This window comes from Calliopsis andreniformis, chromosome 4 (genome assembly GCF_051401765.1).
Source record: "Calliopsis andreniformis isolate RMS-2024a chromosome 4, iyCalAndr_principal, whole genome shotgun sequence".
NCBI lineage: Eukaryota > Metazoa > Arthropoda > Insecta > Hymenoptera > Andrenidae > Calliopsis > Calliopsis andreniformis.
Genome location: NC_135065.1, coordinates 8,098,838 through 8,117,050, shown reverse-complemented (window position 1 = coordinate 8,117,050; position 18,213 = coordinate 8,098,838). Strand labels below are relative to the sequence as shown.

The 18,213-nt window shown below is 42.1% G+C and overlaps 1 protein-coding gene across 1 annotated transcript in view; it reads right to left on the bottom strand.

The window, feature by feature from the left end:
* E23 (ABC transporter G family member E23) overlaps window positions 1-14,147 on the bottom strand; it is a 150,919-nt gene extending 136,772 nt beyond the window's left edge. Inside the window, 1 exon segment of the mRNA XM_076376281.1 lies at window positions 14,074-14,147. Within this exon segment, the coding sequence (XP_076232396.1) occupies window positions 14,074-14,147 (74 nt within the window).
* Between the last annotated feature and the right edge of the window lie 4,066 nt (window positions 14,148-18,213).

The following is an 18,213-nucleotide window of genomic DNA, read 5'->3' as shown; positions in this document are numbered from 1 at the left end:
AGTCATAATTTCATTCCCATTTTGCTCTCGATACACAATAAAGAATGTATAATTACATGTACTCGAGGAAACTCGCCTCATAAATAATTACGCAAGATCCTGATATTCTGAAAATTCGACCAACGAAGTAAAGAAAGGGGCCATTTTTCTGAAAACATTGTGATACTTATCGAGAAACGTAGTAGGTGTTGATAAGAGTATGATGTATTATGGCTCGTTTAAAACTTAAAAATGTAAAAATAATTTCTTTAATAAAGTCCATATCGATTGAAAGCTAGATTAACACTACAATCATCAAAGGAATTGAAATGAGTGATTCACAATTTTGCAAAAAAATTATTCATGCCCAAGTAAGATAAAATATAAAAATAGGTCTACATGTTAGCATGCATTTAAAAATATGTTTAAAAAATCACCCATTACAATACAGATATCTGTGCGACTGACTATACAAGTACCTGCATGATACTTCGGTTGATTATTCTAATTTTATGAATCCTTCGAAAAGAGGTCACGTATTCTTCACACTTCATACTCCCATCAACTTAAAACCCTTAGATGTCTTCAAAACCTCAACTGCACTAAATTGTTGCGGTGTCCTAAGCTCCCCAATTCAAATAACAGACTGACTATGAAAGTGTCCACTAAAATTTCTCAAGAACACCTGACACGTGCTAAATCTCTTGTAGAAACCTTCCCCATCGTCGAAGATACTCTAAACAACGTGCGTCAACCATCACGAACAGTACACAATTACCGTCACCGTATTAGAGAGCCAGTGCCGACTAAATTCGGCGCGGTTACACTTTCGAATTTGGCAGCCATGGAACGTGACTTCCGTTTCTCCTCAGCACTCCGCGTCCTTGGCTCCACTTGATCCTCTCGCGAACTCGAAACGGAAGGCGTACACGCGGCACACGCCGCTCGTGTAACAACCGACGATAGATAACTATAATAAACTCGCCGCTGAGAGCGTGGCTCGCGTGAGGTAGGTCAGCGTCCCGCGTGCCGCGGGAATTCCTCACGCGCTCCTATTTTTCCCCGCGATACGAGTTCAATAGTTTTTTGAAAATAATCCCTTTGAGGGGTTAGATATGTGCAGGGTAGCGCAACGTGCTCAGAGCAGGAAGCAAAAAAAGTGAAAGGGCCAGATATATTCGAAAGGAGCTGGTCCTGGCGCAGGTGAACTGTGACTGACCCTAGAGGTCTGGAGGTGGTTGAAAGTTGTTGAAGCACTGTGCAGAGGGGAGAAGTGTCTAGGAAGGGAAGGTCTAATTAGACCCCAATTGGTCAAAGTGGAAAGGGTCTGGTTTTCAATACATTCACGATTGTAGAGTATATTATTGGTCGAAGGCACACATAGATATGGTACCTGGATAGAAGAACCTTCTCTGTTTCTCAAGGGACGATTTCAAGCTTGGACTGTTTTACCTGATCTATACTTTTGGCACACCTACGTGTTATTTGAACAGTATCCAAATATCTGGAATAAAAATTGCGATGAAAGATTCCGATAATAATCTATAGCTTCAGTCAATCCGAATCGAAGAATTTGGCAAACTCCTTAAAAACCTGGATCCAACGAGATTTCTCGAATACACTCTTCCAAAGGTTAATTTAAATAAAACATTTTTCACAGGTTCACATTTGTTCACAGAAACGTCCCCTGTTTTTACATTCTCTACGAGCGCGGCAATTCAGCGAGAGGTGACCTATGCCCATGGGATCGCGAACAGGATAGAATTTGCTGAAATTCCTCTCGCGAGACTCGCTGGTACGGCCGCTCGTTTTCCAGGAGGAGCGCGTGTCCCGTCCGGACGAGTTATTAACCATAAATTTGTTCCACGGCTACGAGGCGCATCCCTGAATAAGAAACGGGCCGAACAAAAGACAGCTCGTTGGCATTGTTCGACTGCACCTTGTGATTTTCAGTCGAGCGCGGACCTCGTCTCGTGCTACTCGTCGTGACGTGATTCGTCTTAAACGAGGCATTTGCATTCCTCCCCTCGTTGGGACGAGGCCCGTCCTCTGATTTAAGAAGGGAATACTATATGCCTCCTCTGCGCGCCGTCTCGTTTCGCTCCTGCTTTCCTCTCTCCGTAGAAACGAGTCTTTGAGACAGTAGAGCGAATCGCGTGAGGCAGGTCAGGCGTCCTCGGCCACGGGGAATGATTCATTTTCAGAATGAGCTTCATCGAGGCATTTGCATGCCTCGTGGATAGCACGCTCGGCGAATTGTGTCGCGCTTATTTCACTCTTTGCCCATCGCAGGGTTTTTACTTCCTAGGGGGACGAGTCTAACTCAATTGGGACTGCTGAAGAACGTGAGGTGAGAAATTGGGGACAAGAGGATTTGAGTCCTGTCTGAGGATTTCGTGTATATTCGTGAATTTCAAGTGGGAGATTTAGTCGAGCTCTGAATTGAAAGTTTAAGTAGAGTAGAATACGAATATAGAGACAGTCGTCCATTTTTTGGAAGTTCTTATTAAAGAAATATTGAGTAATATCTGTGTTCTAGGGTTAAGATTGAATGATCCCTTACACGTGACCACGGGCACGCAACGCGCTTTTCCGCGAAGGAAATCATTCTCTAACGCAACGAATTACATCGAAGCAGGTCAGTGTCACTCTCACGAGAGAAATCAATCCTCGTACCCTTCACTCGCTCCACGCTTGACAAAACTATTAAAATTCCGAGTAATCACAAGTGTCATCTGCGCTGACCATCGGAGGAACGAAACCAAGGTGCGGCCTTCCTTTAACCTGGCTTCGTTCAAACGATTCTTTTCGTGCCATCAGCGATTTTCCTGTGCCAGCTCGATTCAGTGTTCCTTTTGTCTCTGGGACGAAAAACATGATTTTACATCGCGAGATCGTGTTCTCTTGGGTTGGTTCGACGAACCGAGTTTTGAATCACAGACGCTGACCGATGGTAAAAACGGGACATCACACGAGTTATTTTATGCAGCTCGGTCAGTTAACCCGTCGTCGTTATTTCATATCTCGATGACGCGACGAAATTCCGCGTCTGGCTCTCCGTCTTGATTTCCTTCGTTCGTAACGAAATGCAAATTTTGCCCTCCAAAATAGTATCGGTTTCCACCGTCGCGACTATTTGCATTGGTTATATGTATTTAAAAGAGCTGGGAGCCGAGATTCTGACGTGTCGTTAACTTCGAGGTTGTCTGCCTACTGGCTGACAATTGGTACGATAGGAAACTTATCGTTTCGTATTTTAATAATTTTACAGCATGAGGACGGTCTCTTGTTTCAGAATTCCAGTATTCTCTGTTCTAGAAACGCAAATGCAGAAATTGAAGATGGTTGCTGGGACACTGAATTCTTACACTTTGACTTAAGAAACTGTATGTAACTTGGGAGCCCAAAATTCTGAAGGAAGCCTAAAAATCTAGAAGTCCAAAATTTTAAGAGGAGTCCAAATACTACTCCACGTTCCAGAGCAACTATATTTCTTAAATATTTATCGCTTCAATAATTAAAATCCATTCTCGAAAGTACGAACCATCTCTTTTTACACACGCTGTACACAATACTCCGTCCCAAAGTTCAGCAAATCAACCTCGAAGAAACGAACTGTCTGCGCTCTGCAATTCATTCGAACTGACTAGTATCACGTCCGAATAAAGCGATCGAGAGTAGTAATTTTCACGGCGGCGAACACCACGACAAACACCTGCCGCTGACGATAAATAATCGCAAGCAACGACCGCGATGTAAATCATCCCCTTAACCATAATAAGTCCGCGATGCGTCTGCGATCCAACCCAACCATGTTTCTTTCTTATAAAACTGACAAAGTGCGCACGGACCAGACACGCGTGTACACGTTGCGAGGGTAAGAAAAGAAGAGGAGATGAAAGAAGAGGAAGCGAACCTGTCGAGAGAATATTGGCTGTGTTTCATCCGTCGAGGTATCGGGGAGTTATCTTGATCAAAACTGGATCTTCGATATGATAGTCGCGCGGTAAGGCAGAAACCTTGAAAATAACGCCAATGAGCGCTGCTCTCGCTCGAGTTACATTGTACGAACGCGACTAGACTTCTGATTGGGAGGCTGGATATGTAGTGAGCGGCGAGTAGATAGAAACGGACTCGGTAGATGCAGGTTCAAGAACGGCCCTGATTGTATCGAATTTATATGCATTAACGCTGGCAGCCATGAATGGAACGGCGTGTAAACAAATTGCCAGCCTGACGTCGAATCGATTCGAGTCTCTCGGTTTCCCTGTACGAGAATTTTGGGGATAGGGCTCGAGAGAAGCTCTGCCTTAATCGTAGTATTGATATTGGTACTATTACTGTGCTGTCCTTATTTTGTTAAAGGTTGCCTAATTTGGAGAGAAATATAGAATCTTGATCAGAATGTTGTGGCCTGATTTTCTATTTAATATGAGAGGTAATTGTAACATAATAACTGAGAAACAGAAATTTGTATTATCTTAAAATTAAAGTGTTTCTAAAATACTTTCAATTGTTTAATATTTTTGTAATAAAGATTTGGAGAAATTTGATAAATCAATTATCAAAGCTACCTGAGTGTGATGCTTGGAAAACTTCAGCAAAATATAGTTAAATTATTTAGTGAATAGACAAAAACAGATTGGTGAATAGATTGAGGTATGAAAAGTAGAATAGGTCAACGATTACAAGCACTTCTACAAAATATTTTTGATCAGAGAATATTGATGGCTAAAATAACATGGAAGAGTCTAGTTATTAAGACATTTGCTATGGTAGAAGATTCTAGGTGTTAGAAGATAGAACTTTCTAATGGATACAGTGCTGCACCTCAATTAACTTGAAAGTGGGATAGGCCAGTGATTACTTGCTACCACCTACTTTGAATACTTCCGATCATAAGAGATCCTGTGTTAAGTAGTTAACTACAGAGCTTTCTAACAAAGTTAGTATCAAATGGGAGATAAGTCAAGGAACCTTCTTCTAAACCATAAAAATTTACTCCAACAAAATGTAACAAATCTATAACTATTGATATGCACCAAAGTAGAACAGATCAATGATCGTTTCCTTTCGATTTACAGAGCTCTCGAGCGCTACAAAGAGAATAGATCTGTGTCATAAATGTATCCCTTCTAGTTTCAATAGTTTATTACTTAATGGCTCTATAGTCTAGATGAAGAAAAAACTTCTCGATGAACTTAATACTGGTGCCTCGATTAACTAAAATGTGGGATAGGTCAGCAATCGTTAGCTACCTGCTTTCATTATCCTGGGTCCCAGGAAATTCCATTCATTAGACAGAAAACAGAACCTGCTAATAGGCCCACTATCGTATACCACTTAGATAGAAATTCAGATAGGTCAGTAATCGCTTGCTACCTGCTTTCATTACCCTCGATCCTAGGCATACTAAACCAGACAGTGTGCCAAGCTGAACCAAGATTATGTTAAACTCTGTTTCATTACCAGTAGCAATATTGATTCTTGCCCATCGGTACAGGCGACTACTCATTAACTCTAACTTAAAACAAGCTATTGCATAAAGAAGTTACTCTCGTTAACTTTACGATGATAATCATGACATTATTATAATTTAGTTACGTTTTTACTGAGGTATTTGTTAATAAAATTAACACTATGAAAATTAACAAACTTTACATGTACCTAAATTGGTACACTTTATAAAGTAGAGAATTGTACTTATGTGAAGGGACTTCTCTATGGTCCTGTGCAAATATAATCTCAATTAAGTGAACCGAAATTCATAGTTACATGTTCGTGTAATCTAACCACGTAATGAGTTAAACTCTTCGAATCCCATTCCTAACAGAACAAGGAAACTGTCCAACCCATTCGAGACTCCAGCATCCACAAACATCCTTTCAGCGTGCTCTCAAAGCCAAATGCTCCAAACCAGACAATTACCAAAGCACATTCACGTAAAATCCACCCACAGCTTCGCTCTGCAGACGGATGCAACAATGCGTCTGCAGAGTTCTGCGAACAGCCGACGCGAGTCAATGTATATATCGCAACAGGGAATCGATTTTCGATGGGAGTGTAGGAAACCGTTTAGCAGATATTTTCCACCCCCTCGCGACTGCTCCGACGAGCGTTCCTCCGCAGGATACCAGTCGAGCCTCGTGACTGACATCTCGGAAATGGTTGATCGACCGATGGCTAGACTCTAACCTGGGGACTGTCGTTGACTGTCCAGACAAAACACCCCCCTTTTATCGACAATTACACGAGTGTCGAAACCTGTGATCAACCATCGCTCGAATCGTGATTAAACACAGGCGAGCGCTTTAAAGTCCTCAATGTATGGACAACCATAAATCAGACAATGGTATCTCTCATGCAATTGGAACAGCCAGTCGCCTTGAGAGCTCCATTGACTGGCTGAGAAGTAGCGATCGCGAGCTTATAACTTGGAATATTTATAACGAAGAAATTACAAGTCAGCCGTGGATATAATTATTCATAAATCACTCGATTATTTCCCTGACTGCCGCTCGAACGCGGCTAACATTCTTAATAGCTCTGTTTGCATTCTTAATGAGCGTGGACTTGGAAACTCGTCTAAACTCGATCTTACCTATTCGGATTTAGACACCGCTTCTCCAGATCAGAAAAATTGGGTTACGGTTTGTGGAAGATTACAGTCGTTACTCTTTACAATCTCGTGACTCGATATTAGCTGCAGGTTCGCAAAGTTAAGGTCATGAGAGGAATTCTCTGAAAATGGAATAATAACTCAGAGAAGTATCAGAAACAACCACGAGTGCGTAGCAAATAAACATTACACTCATCCTAAAATGGAATCACTGTTACAGTGATTCTAAACAGAAGAAAATCTCAAGTTTACCAACTCGATCAAAACTCTCTGCTCACAGTCGTAACACAGTATGCTTCGAATTCAAATGTTCCTCCACTGAATAGGCCACATCAAGCGCCAAAGATTCTCAGCGAGATGGACAAAGTCAAGAATCGAAAGCATCTCGAAACGACGGTAACTCGACACGAGACGACACGAAGCAGGCGTATCGCACACGCGAGTCGTCATTCCGCGGTAAATTAGACGCGAAGCTGATAGGCTATTCAAGGACGGCAGCGCTAGCTGCCAAGGAGAATAGCGCATTTTTCTAGGCTATTGATTGCGTCTACCGAATATAGGGTAATATTCAATCTACTTAATGGCACGGTTGCCTGCGTACGCCGTCCTCGATTTCATCTCGCCGACGATGGAGTACGCGCGGCCCTCCGCGGCCTTTTTTTCGTTCCACTTTCACGCCTAAGCAGAATGGGCCCGTTGTCCCTTCGCGCGGTTACTCCCCTGTGGTCCGAGCAAGAAAAGTGCCTTTTTTCGCCTATTAACGCCTCCGCCTGCTACGATGCATAATTGATAACAACTGCACCAAGACGCGCAGAAAAGATGATCACAGAAGAGGAGAAAAATGCAATTTTTAGCTACTTCAGAGTTTTGGAAAATGGGGATATAGCACCTGAGCTTTTTATTTATGAAATTGAAGCCTAGAAAATTGGACACATGCTTGGGAGGAATGTTCCATGGGAACCTTTTTTGTAGAAAACTATGAACCTTGGTACTTTGAAACTTTATAGAGATTGAAGTGTATCTTGGAACATTTTAGCTACTAATATTCTACAGTAAATTCCTCGTTATAAAGTCTCAATAAAGATGAAAATTGAATATGATAAAGTTGAGTTTTAAATTTCGTTTTAGAGTTATTAAGTTGTTTAGGAAACGCCTAATATAAGAGTAAAATTTGTCTGACTCGTAACAGGGCCTATTCTACTGAGGAATTGCGCCAGCCAGTCCCGCCGCGACGAAATCAGTAGAATGAGTCCTAAGTCAGACACACTTCACACGAATTTTAGGCGATGTTTCAACAGACATAACATATTTCTGTGCACAGAAAATATTGAAATATTACCTAGAATAATTTTACCAACAAAATCCACAATATCTTCTTCACAATTACAACTAAAGTTTATAACACGAAACATTTCATTTAACAGAACTAATGTCTCCTCACTATATGTTCGTGACAAGTTATTCCTAACAAGCTTCCACAGTGCAAAGAGCCCATCTAGTCTCTGCAGTGGTTTGTTTTTGTCTCGTCGAAGACAAGAGTGAGAGAAACTAATTTCAAGGAAGGGTAACTTATAACGAGAAAGTACTGCGTCTCCGAGAAGAGGAAACTTCCGTCGAATAATCTCGATCTCGAGAGAAAGAATCGCACGGGAGGAGCACAGCTCTGGTTCTGAGAAAGAACCAGAATCGTGTTTTGAATGCGGCGACGCGACGCGAGAAGTAGCGCCGGAGAAACCCAGTTATCGAGAGACTTTTATGGAGAGGTGGCGGCTGCTCCAGCGAAACGCAAGGTGTCTTTCCAAGTACGTGGATCCCTCGCTCGCCGTGGAAAGCCATGCTTTCCTCTGGACTCGATCGGCGAATAATTAATCCACTTGTCCGGGAAACGAGCTAATCGCGAACCCCCTTGACGCATTTTAAGATCGATTCGACGCGTTTCCATCGATCGATCTCGAGTCTGACTAACGCCGCGCAATGAATCACTTGTCGCTCTCGAGAGAACACGGCCAAAGGGCGTTGCACCGAAACGAATTGAACTTGAATCCGTGTTCATCGACGGACGGAGCAGAGATAAGGATTCTGACGAGCTGTCTGCTCGGGGTTAGTCGTTCAGATCTTTGCTATTTGATAATATTTGTCTGTAGCGTTTGTAGAGGCACCGATTACGAAAATTTAAGACTCGATAGTGTTTGGGAAATTAAACTAGAGATTTTGAGATGTGATTGAATTTTATGGAACTAGCACTGAAGGAAATTAAACTAAGTTTCTGGGTTCTATAATAGCCAAATTTTTGTATTAATTTTTTATCAGTTCTGTTAGAACGTTTCAGTGATCTTCGGAGAACCAGTTGGAATTTAAAAATTATTGTAGCATGAACTGTACATGTATTCCAAAACAAACAAGATATCGAACGAGATACGTTATCTGAGTGTGTAAATTGATGCTCTGCCTTTTTGAAGAAAAGTCAAATTTGGTTTAGGATTCCTCAAGTTGAATACTCCAATATCCAATTTTGAAAGACTTAGGATTTGCAACTTGGAAACTTCAAAATTTAACCAAATTTTCAGATTTGAAGAAAGTGAAACGCATAGAGTATTTTAAAATTAAAATCAACCATTTGAGTAATTAGGAATTAATCAATATTCTACTAATCAATGTCTACAGCACCAAATACATTCAAGAAATCCCCAGTTCACGTTAACCCGGTTAACCCGTAAAAATTCTGCTGCATTTGCATCGAAGGTAACCTTTGGCAAACGAGACGAGAATTCTGTGGACACATTCGCGACAGATCCATTGAAAAGCGTCTCTTGAAGAAATGATGTCGCGCAAGAAACCGTTGAAAGTCCAACACGCTCGCGTATACCCCCCCATCGAGGTTAGAAAATGCTCTGATGGCAAGAAGTGCAAGACACTCTGTTCTTCCTTCCCGAGGCCGTTGCTAGGATAAAGGAGAACGCGCGTGAACGTCGACCAAGTCCCTTCTTCCACTGGGTCACGCACCGGGGAAAACTGGAACGGTTTCATCTCGAAGCGGAAGACTCGATTTTTCTCCAGAGGAGAAACCACCGATTTTTCTTTCGATCGTAGCCGTTTCTAGGCCAGAGGCGTAGCGTGCTGCTATACTTAGCCGCGATACTGTCGACTAATGGGAATCGGAATAGATACCATCCGTGGATCATTGGAGATCTTCTATCGAACGACTCTGAGGTTTCTCGGTTTCTGAGGGCACCGAGAGTTCTTCCGGCGTGAGGAGTTCCGGGAGGGGGAGTTCGAGCGCGGGAAACGAGGCTGCGATCGATTCTTTTTTGATCCTCTTCTTCGACCGATTTATGCGAAGGAAAGGCGGTAGAGACGAGTGGGTAGATCGGTTTCGATTGGGTCCTTGCGTCTTGGATCGATTCCTCGAGGGAAGGAAACTCGATTTGTATGTATCTGCACTTTCTGCTTAATAACGATGACCTGGAATATATCTTGACAATTTCCCCCCACAAACAATAAATAACTTCACCTATCATATATCTGGCCTAAAAATAATACATTCAGACAATTATCTTAAAGAAATATTTATTCTCAACAATCCCAATAACACCAACTCCGATCCCCCTTAAGCCTCTCAGTACATCAAATATTTCCACAAACTCAACAGACACCCTATATTAACCTCCAATCTCTCATCTCTACCTAAGACACTCTAAACCCTCCGATAGGCGAGAAAAACATCCTATTACATCACTCCAATAAAATGGCTAAAATTGAATAAAATCGTCATTGGTCCCAAACACAATGTCACAAATCCCCCTCCAAAAAGGACCACCTCCCAGCAACAAGCCACACGACTTCGGCTATCGATTGGCTGGTAGCGACACCGATAATGCGGAGGAGGGAAATTATCTGGCGTAAGCAGAAAGAAACAAAAGCGCGCGAATTGATTTACGAACCTCTTCCTCGAAGAATTGGCGAGCCTCGAGGAGTACCCGACGATAAGGCTTCCATCGTTTTGTTTACAGTTTACCGAGGGAGAGAGAGGGACACAGCGTCTCTGTATCAGGAATGCGTGGTGCGTTGACACCGATAAAGAGAGTCGACCGGTAATCTCGCCGCCTCTCACATTTTCGACGCGTGAACGCAGCCAGCCGCGGCCGTAGCCGACTGCCTCGCTTTTCGTGTTCCAGAAATCCGCCTCCCCTCGCGGAACACGAAATTGCTCCGGTTTTATTGCGGCCCCGCCGCCTTTCTGGGTTCCGGTGAGGCGAGGCGAGGTTTCGAAACGCTCGAGAGAGGCAATTCGATACGTCGAAACGCTTTCGAAACGACGATCCCGAAGAGGTGCACGTCGGCTGCATCGACGTCTCGTCGAAACGCGATTTATCATTTCCGCGAATCCACGCCGATATCCGATGAGCAGCTATGGTCTGAGACCCTCTGCTGGTCGATGGGGGCGAAGATGGAGAAGGGAAACGTTCACATATGAAAGCCCAAAACTAGATAGAGGCAACATTTATTACTGTTTTTTCTTAGGAAATTTATATCAGTGAATTCTGTTCCTTTATGTTACTGTTATATTGCGTTTACGCAATTGTGGACTTTAAGGGGTTAAAATTGAGGTGGGATTTTCTATAGGTGTCTCACGCTGTGGCTTGGGTCTGCATTCAATGCAGACATCGTGAAGACAGTAAAAAACAAATGCAGACGAATATATCTATAACTGCAATGCAAAACGTTCCATTCACATACTTCTGTTTTCAAAATATTGAGCGTTTCAAGTTTTCAGTTTCAGTACTGTTTCATGGAAGTCTGCCTTCTTGAATCCTTATTTTTAGCTGGAGAAATTCTTTTAATGCTCCTTCTCCTTACCGAAAATATAGATTCTATATTCTAGATTTCAATTAAGACCTGAAATCGAATTTTCTGAAGATGTAGCACAGGTCGTTCTACCTTGCAGTCACAGATATGTGTATTGAAAATCGTCGTGTGTTCGAACGCAGACGCTAGCAAAGATACATAGAGCAAATACCACCTTTAGGCCTCGTTCAATGGGGAGCTTGTTCAGTGGCTGTTTAGCGGGGAACCTCGATTTCACTGGGGATTCGAAAATCGGCGACGATAATGACGGTTATAATAACACCGAGCGACAGAGAGAGGAGCTGAGAGGTAGATGTAAACAGCTGCGGAATGGCTTTGAATGGCCGCGAATGAGCTGCGGAGTTGCTGTAGAAAGCTGGAATTGCTGTGGATGGGAGGGATGCTTGATAGCTTTGTTCAAGTGGAATTACTGGGGAATGAGTGGGAATTGATATGAAATCGCAGCGGAATCGAACGTACAGGACGTCCCAGAACTGGTATGACAAGCGGAAAGAGGCTGATTCTGCATGACAGAATAAGGCGAGTATGTAGGATAAAAATGTTTCATATTATCCTCAGTTTTCCAGAAGACTGACTCTGAATTTTTGCTGCATACAAGTGTACTGAACTACAGTTTTTGGTGTTTGAGAGGTAAAACGAGGGAATGCTTCTAGCGTACAGTAGAAACAGACAGTGGTCAGACCAAGAATGTCCTCCTTACTTCGCGTACCCATCAAGCATTCAAAACTGTACTTCTGCACGCTTGCACAGTTTTCTGGAAAAAGAAGCACGATATCAAGAAATTTGTCTCACATTTTCGACTTATTTTTCCATGTAGAATCACTAGTTTTCCGCTGGCACCGCCAGTTCTAGATCACCCTGTATTATACAAAATTTATAAAGCTGTGAGAAGGAACCTTCATGAAATTGTAGTTTGCAAGAAAGTAGCATGAACTATGGTAACTTTCTCAAAAAAAAAAAAAAAAAAAATTTTTTTAAAATCCGACACTGTTCACGGTCACTAATACATGTATTTTTCAAGAATACGACGTCTACCTCGAAGCAAGAGCTTAATGAATGCGCTCGTCATTGTTGACCCGCTGATGAAAAGGCAGAACAAAGACGGGACGCGATCAAACAAACACGTGCGCAAACAACTGTGCGCGACGTTCGTTGAATCTCGGCACGAATAAACAACCGTGAGTATAAATAATGCTGTCGAACAGAAAACGGCCGATAAAAAGGCGACGTAGTGCAACGACCAGCACCGATAATTTCGAAGAAGGTCGATCAATCAGAAACGGAGCGATCGAATTCTCTCGGCGGGGAAAGGTCGCGTGAGATGGTTCGACGACGAATTTTGTTGCACGCCAGGTACACGCCTCATAGAGCTTGCAATTTGTATTAAACATCTGTATTAATGTATAAACGTTACTGACATACGCGCACATTTTCTTCTTTTTTTACGACACTGACGATAAGGGGACCAGCTTGTCACGCCTCGGGGTTCTTTCGAAACAGAGCATCGACTATCAGTCGAGATAAGGGATTTAACCCTTATCGGATGCTAGCGAGGTTTGCGTATAACTTTTCGCCGAGTCGGTGATTATTTGGCAGATATCACCAAATATGTGATATACAAGTTGCTCGGTAAAATTGTGATTTTCGAAGCATTCTATGTATGTTATTTTAAAAAAGATAAGGATTCACGATTTAATGCTTCCTCTTTGCTTCGTGGACTATGGCTGAGTAAACATATCTAATGTAGAGGTAGAAGTTTAAGTGGAAGTCATGTTTTGTTGTTCGAGAGTATATTAATTGAATTCGACTTTTAATTCGATTTAAGATGTTCGTGAAAATATTTATGAGGTCAAAATTTCAATTCCTTCGGATTTAATTATTCTAAGCAGCGTAATTCAATTCTCTCGATAACAAAAAGTCGCACATATATCGTTCATAATAAACCCGTCAAGCAAGGAATTGTTTTTATACCCCGAGAGTTTATTACAAAGAATGCATAAAGAAATAAAAACCACTTTGCAGCAGTAATATTTTACGTTATTAATAACTTATCTTCTTCCCCCTTGCAATGGCAGTGATAAAACATACATTTATAACGCCATTGATTTAACCAATTATTTATGATTATCTACTTCATTTGTATTTTCATATATACACGAGGCATTGAGAGCAACAAGAGACTAACCCTTCTACTCGAAAAAATCGAACAAGTGGGCAATCTAAAATATAGAGTGTCTTTGTAATAAAATAATGCTACTAACACAATTCTCAAAAAAAAATCGCTTAGCCTACCTTTGCTCTCAAAGCCTCACGTATTCCTTTCTTTCTACATCGTCATATTTAAAATATCTTTAGAATCCCGTAATCCCTACGCATTAATTTATTCCGAACTGAAAACAATCTTTTCCCTCACAAGCTACTGCATGTCTCAGGATTAAATATTACAATTCACACGACGAGCTAGCTCGACATTCCCAGGGCGTATCTCGTACGGCAAATTAATTCGTGATCCTCGCTTAACAGGTTGAGCGTGATCCCTCAGAGAGGGAAGGAAAAGCGAGAGCACTCACCTGGGAGCATTGATGATCGGTCGACCCATTGCCCGTTGCTGGCGCTTCTCGTTGCTAGGAAGGCGCAGGTAATCTTGGTCGCCAAAGAGGAACAGATCCTTTGAAATAATCATGTCCACCGTGTGGTTGCCGGTTATAGCTGCCCGCCTCTCCCTCTTATCTTTCTCTCACTACCGAACACCACTGGCTGAACAACGCACGATCACCGTCGAACGACGAGCGAGTGTCCTCGCTAAGGTCCCGCCACCTGAACACGTCCGACGCGATCACGATCGACCAACACGACGAGGATTCACCGTCGCGACGACGCGGTCTCTGTTGCTGCCGATCGTCAGCAATAAAAAAACATCTTCGACCGTCAAACCCGCGACTCGACCACCACGATTTCCCTCGATACGCGTGCCTGGTCGCGAGCATTAAGTCCGGATAAGAGATCGACGAGACAGTTCGGAACGAGGGAAGCTAATGGGAACGAGCTTGCCTGCTTTCCTCGAGAGTTCTCTTTGGTACACGACGCGGATTCGATGAAGCTTTGTCCCGCGACTTAACTGCGACAGTGTTCGGTATGATTTCGTAGCGTTTGTTAAGTGCACGCCAACTCGCGACGCGGAAGTCGTTCAGTCTGATGGAGATCCTCTAGTGTCTGAAATCAGAGAATGTTTGGAGTGAGTTAAAGAATGGCGGAGTGGCTTTGCGTAGACAGCTTTTGATTTAGTATCGATTTAGAGTGTTTCAAGTATTAGTAGCTGTGTTTGTTCGAGAAATATGAGGGTATAAATATCCTTTTTTTCTTGGAAAATAAATTAAGGAATATTCTCATTCGTGATGCTTTCTAGTGTTAAAAAAATGTTAAATATATTGCTGTTCTTTTGAAAAGAAAACAGGAAAAAATGTATTAAGACTTCAATTTATCACAATTATGAATTTAGTATCAAATAGTTTCTATTACCTATAAAGTATTGAAAGAAACATTATTGTAAGTAGGTACAGTAAAGCTTTGTACCCTATTCCTTCTTCGACAATAAAAACGAGTACCTATGTACCTAGATACTTTCACTCATGACCACTGCCAATAATAAATTTTCAAAGAGATTACCTCTACAATTCTCTAACAACCTCTATCCTGGTTTAAAGCGCGACTACAACATTCTATGTCAAACTGATCCCAGTCTACCATCTGCACTCGTTAAAGGTCAATGCGACAGTGAATGAAAGAATGCAGAAAGAACCGTGACGGAAGGCAATGTCAAGTACTTCTATTTTGTGGATCACACGTTCAGCAGAGCGCAACCGGGGACAATTTGAATGCGCCGCCTGCGGGTTGTAAGTTTAGAATTACGAGCATATCTGATATTCGCGTAGAATGCCGCCAGTCCCAGCGAGAATGCCTCGTTCACGTAACGCGCGCGCGTCTAGCCGCAGCATCGCGTTCATTCATGATCGTCTATTACTACTGGCCGAAGGTAATCGTGTCTGGTAGAGGTAATCCGTTACCACTGACGAGGCCAGTAAAAACAGAACGAAGCTTTCCTCGTGAAAATAGCGACTCTCTCGCGCGAGACGGAGCATGCAACGAGACTCACGCCTGAAAACATGCAGCGTTATTTTTAACGCCGCTGCTGTTTCCCTTTTTTATTCCTCTCTTTCCTTTTCGCCTCTCTTACCCGAAAACCGTATAATCGGCGTTTCCTCGTTTCTCGAGGAGCTGGCGTCATCTTATTCACTGTACGAACTCTCGACTATAAAAAGAACGCGTATATTACTGTTTAGAGACCGAGAGATGGTCCCTGGAAATAATGTAAACCTGATTGGCTCCAGGGAGCATCTGAGCTCTGAACAGTATTCCCATATGCTGAGCAAACTGTCTTTCTATGACGTTATAGAGTGGAAGAGTGGGGGATTTGCAGATAGATTTGGCCATTTTCAAGCAACCTCAATACTAGGCACACATACACGTTTTAATCTAATATCTCAAATATATCTCCTTGGACTCAGTGTTTCAAGTCGATTGAAAAAACACGTAGAAAGTGAATTCAGAAGAAAAAGTGTACTCGATGCACCCCGTCCAAATATAGGTCACCTATTTCCGTCCTTCATTTGACTTACACCGCGGAGTTCGCCGCATACCCAGCTCGATCAGCTTCCGAATTCCTCGCGTAACTGCCATTACGCGTTAGATTGCCGGTTATTTATCGAGCAGATTTGTTACCCGTTTAACGTGCACTATCCCTGCATCGTGCTCGAAGACGAACATGGCGGACGAGGGGGCGGGGTGGGGGCGCGCGCGAGTGCAACGCTCGTACGTTCGCGTTTGAAGCTGACGAAGTAAATCGAGCGGATATACGCGCCGCTCATGAGAACTCGTCCCATATTTACATCGCGCCAATTTTCACCAGCCAACTGTTAAGCATTAGTCACGGACGAGTGGCAGCGCGTACGCGATACGACGCCCATCTCCGATCGCGATTTTCCGCGCGCGGTTCCAATTAGTCGGTTCGATATCGAACAGGGATCGACGAGAGACGATTTTCGTTTCAGGGCCGCGCACGCGCGACGTCTGCTCGAGTAGCGATGCCAGTGATTAAATCTTTTTAGGATGTCTCTTCGAGCAAGTCGACATCGAATAGTTATTTATGTGATTCGATACTTGTTGAAGAGCAAAGTGTCTTGGTATCCGTATTTCATGGGAATAGTTGAAACGAAGACTAGGTTTTTCTGTTGATGCGATTCTCAATGGTACCAGTTTTCTTTGTAATTATAGCCTTCAGGGGTTGGAGTGTTATTAACTATATTCTTTGCGAAACTTTTTTCATTTTGGTTACTCGATTATGTTTGATTACTGTGCGCGCATGAGCTACTGAATTGAGGGTCAAAACTTGAATTAGCAATATCTCGAAAGTAAAAATATGTGAGTCACGATGCTTAGCCTTGTAGCTACAAAATTGCCGAGGTCATCAACTAATGTAAGGCTAGAAGCGAAAAGTAAAATTGTGATATTGCTGATAGCGATTTTAGTTAATTGATTTTTGTAAAGGATCGAGACTCTTGGACAAGTACCATTTGGGAACCAATATTATATGACACTTATGTATTCACACGTACCTATTTTTGATACGATACTGTACTATTGGGAATCGATACTAATTTTGTTCTTTCCTGTTGTCTAACAATAAGTTAACAAGCTTCTAAAGAACAAAAAATTAGTTAGTAACATATCCGATTGCATCGATTTGAAATTCGATTCGATTATGAACATGGAGCTTGGATCAATATTGCTTAGAAAATAGCGGATGTTATTTTTGAAATGTTTAGCAGAATCTGTGATACCTTTGTAGACACTAATTATCAATAACAATGTGTGACAGTTAAGGACGATTACCTCATCGAAAGTAGTGGATCTCGTGTCGCGAGTGCAACGATCTCGACCACTAAACAGTAAGATCAATGAACGCGAGGGAGCTCGATAGCCACCAACGAGATTACGACTTTGAATTTCGATGATCACCGCGCTTGCATCTGGTATTTATAAATACGCTTCGAAGAATACCTCGGGCGCCACATCCAAACGAAGCATTCCTCAACGTTCCTAATGACATTTTTACTGTTGTCTAAACTGCCCACGTACGCGTGCAAACACTTGTCACCATCTTGGTCTGGTCAAAAGAAAAAGTCAAATACTCTAGTCAAATTGCATATTTTGTTATTGGATAGAGTATATAATATCTTTCGTACTTTTCAAATTACATTGCAATCTGTAAATTGGTTTAGAAAAATATACTCAAATCCAAAAAATATATTGTATTTAAAAAATATTAAATCAGAAGGATTAAGTGACCTAGGAAAGTCGCTAAAATTTTAAAAGCGAAGCTCGGCAGAGGGAAGCACCAACAAGGGCATAAGGTCACAACCTTTTCTATTAAAAAACTGATAAAACTAATTGAGAAATTGAAATAAATAATTATGTATCATAAAGCGAAAATTAGCAGTAAAAACCAAACTCATTTTCAAGAAACTTCGAACAAAAAAAAGATATTATCGGCTTCAGAAATTTAGATAAATTATTCCAACAGTGAGGCACCACTAGAGGCACGAAAATGCTCTTTTCCCGCTAAAAACAAAAGTAATTTTTTTCCACCATTTACACAGACAAACAGAAAAACTAACAAATTCTCTCTCGAG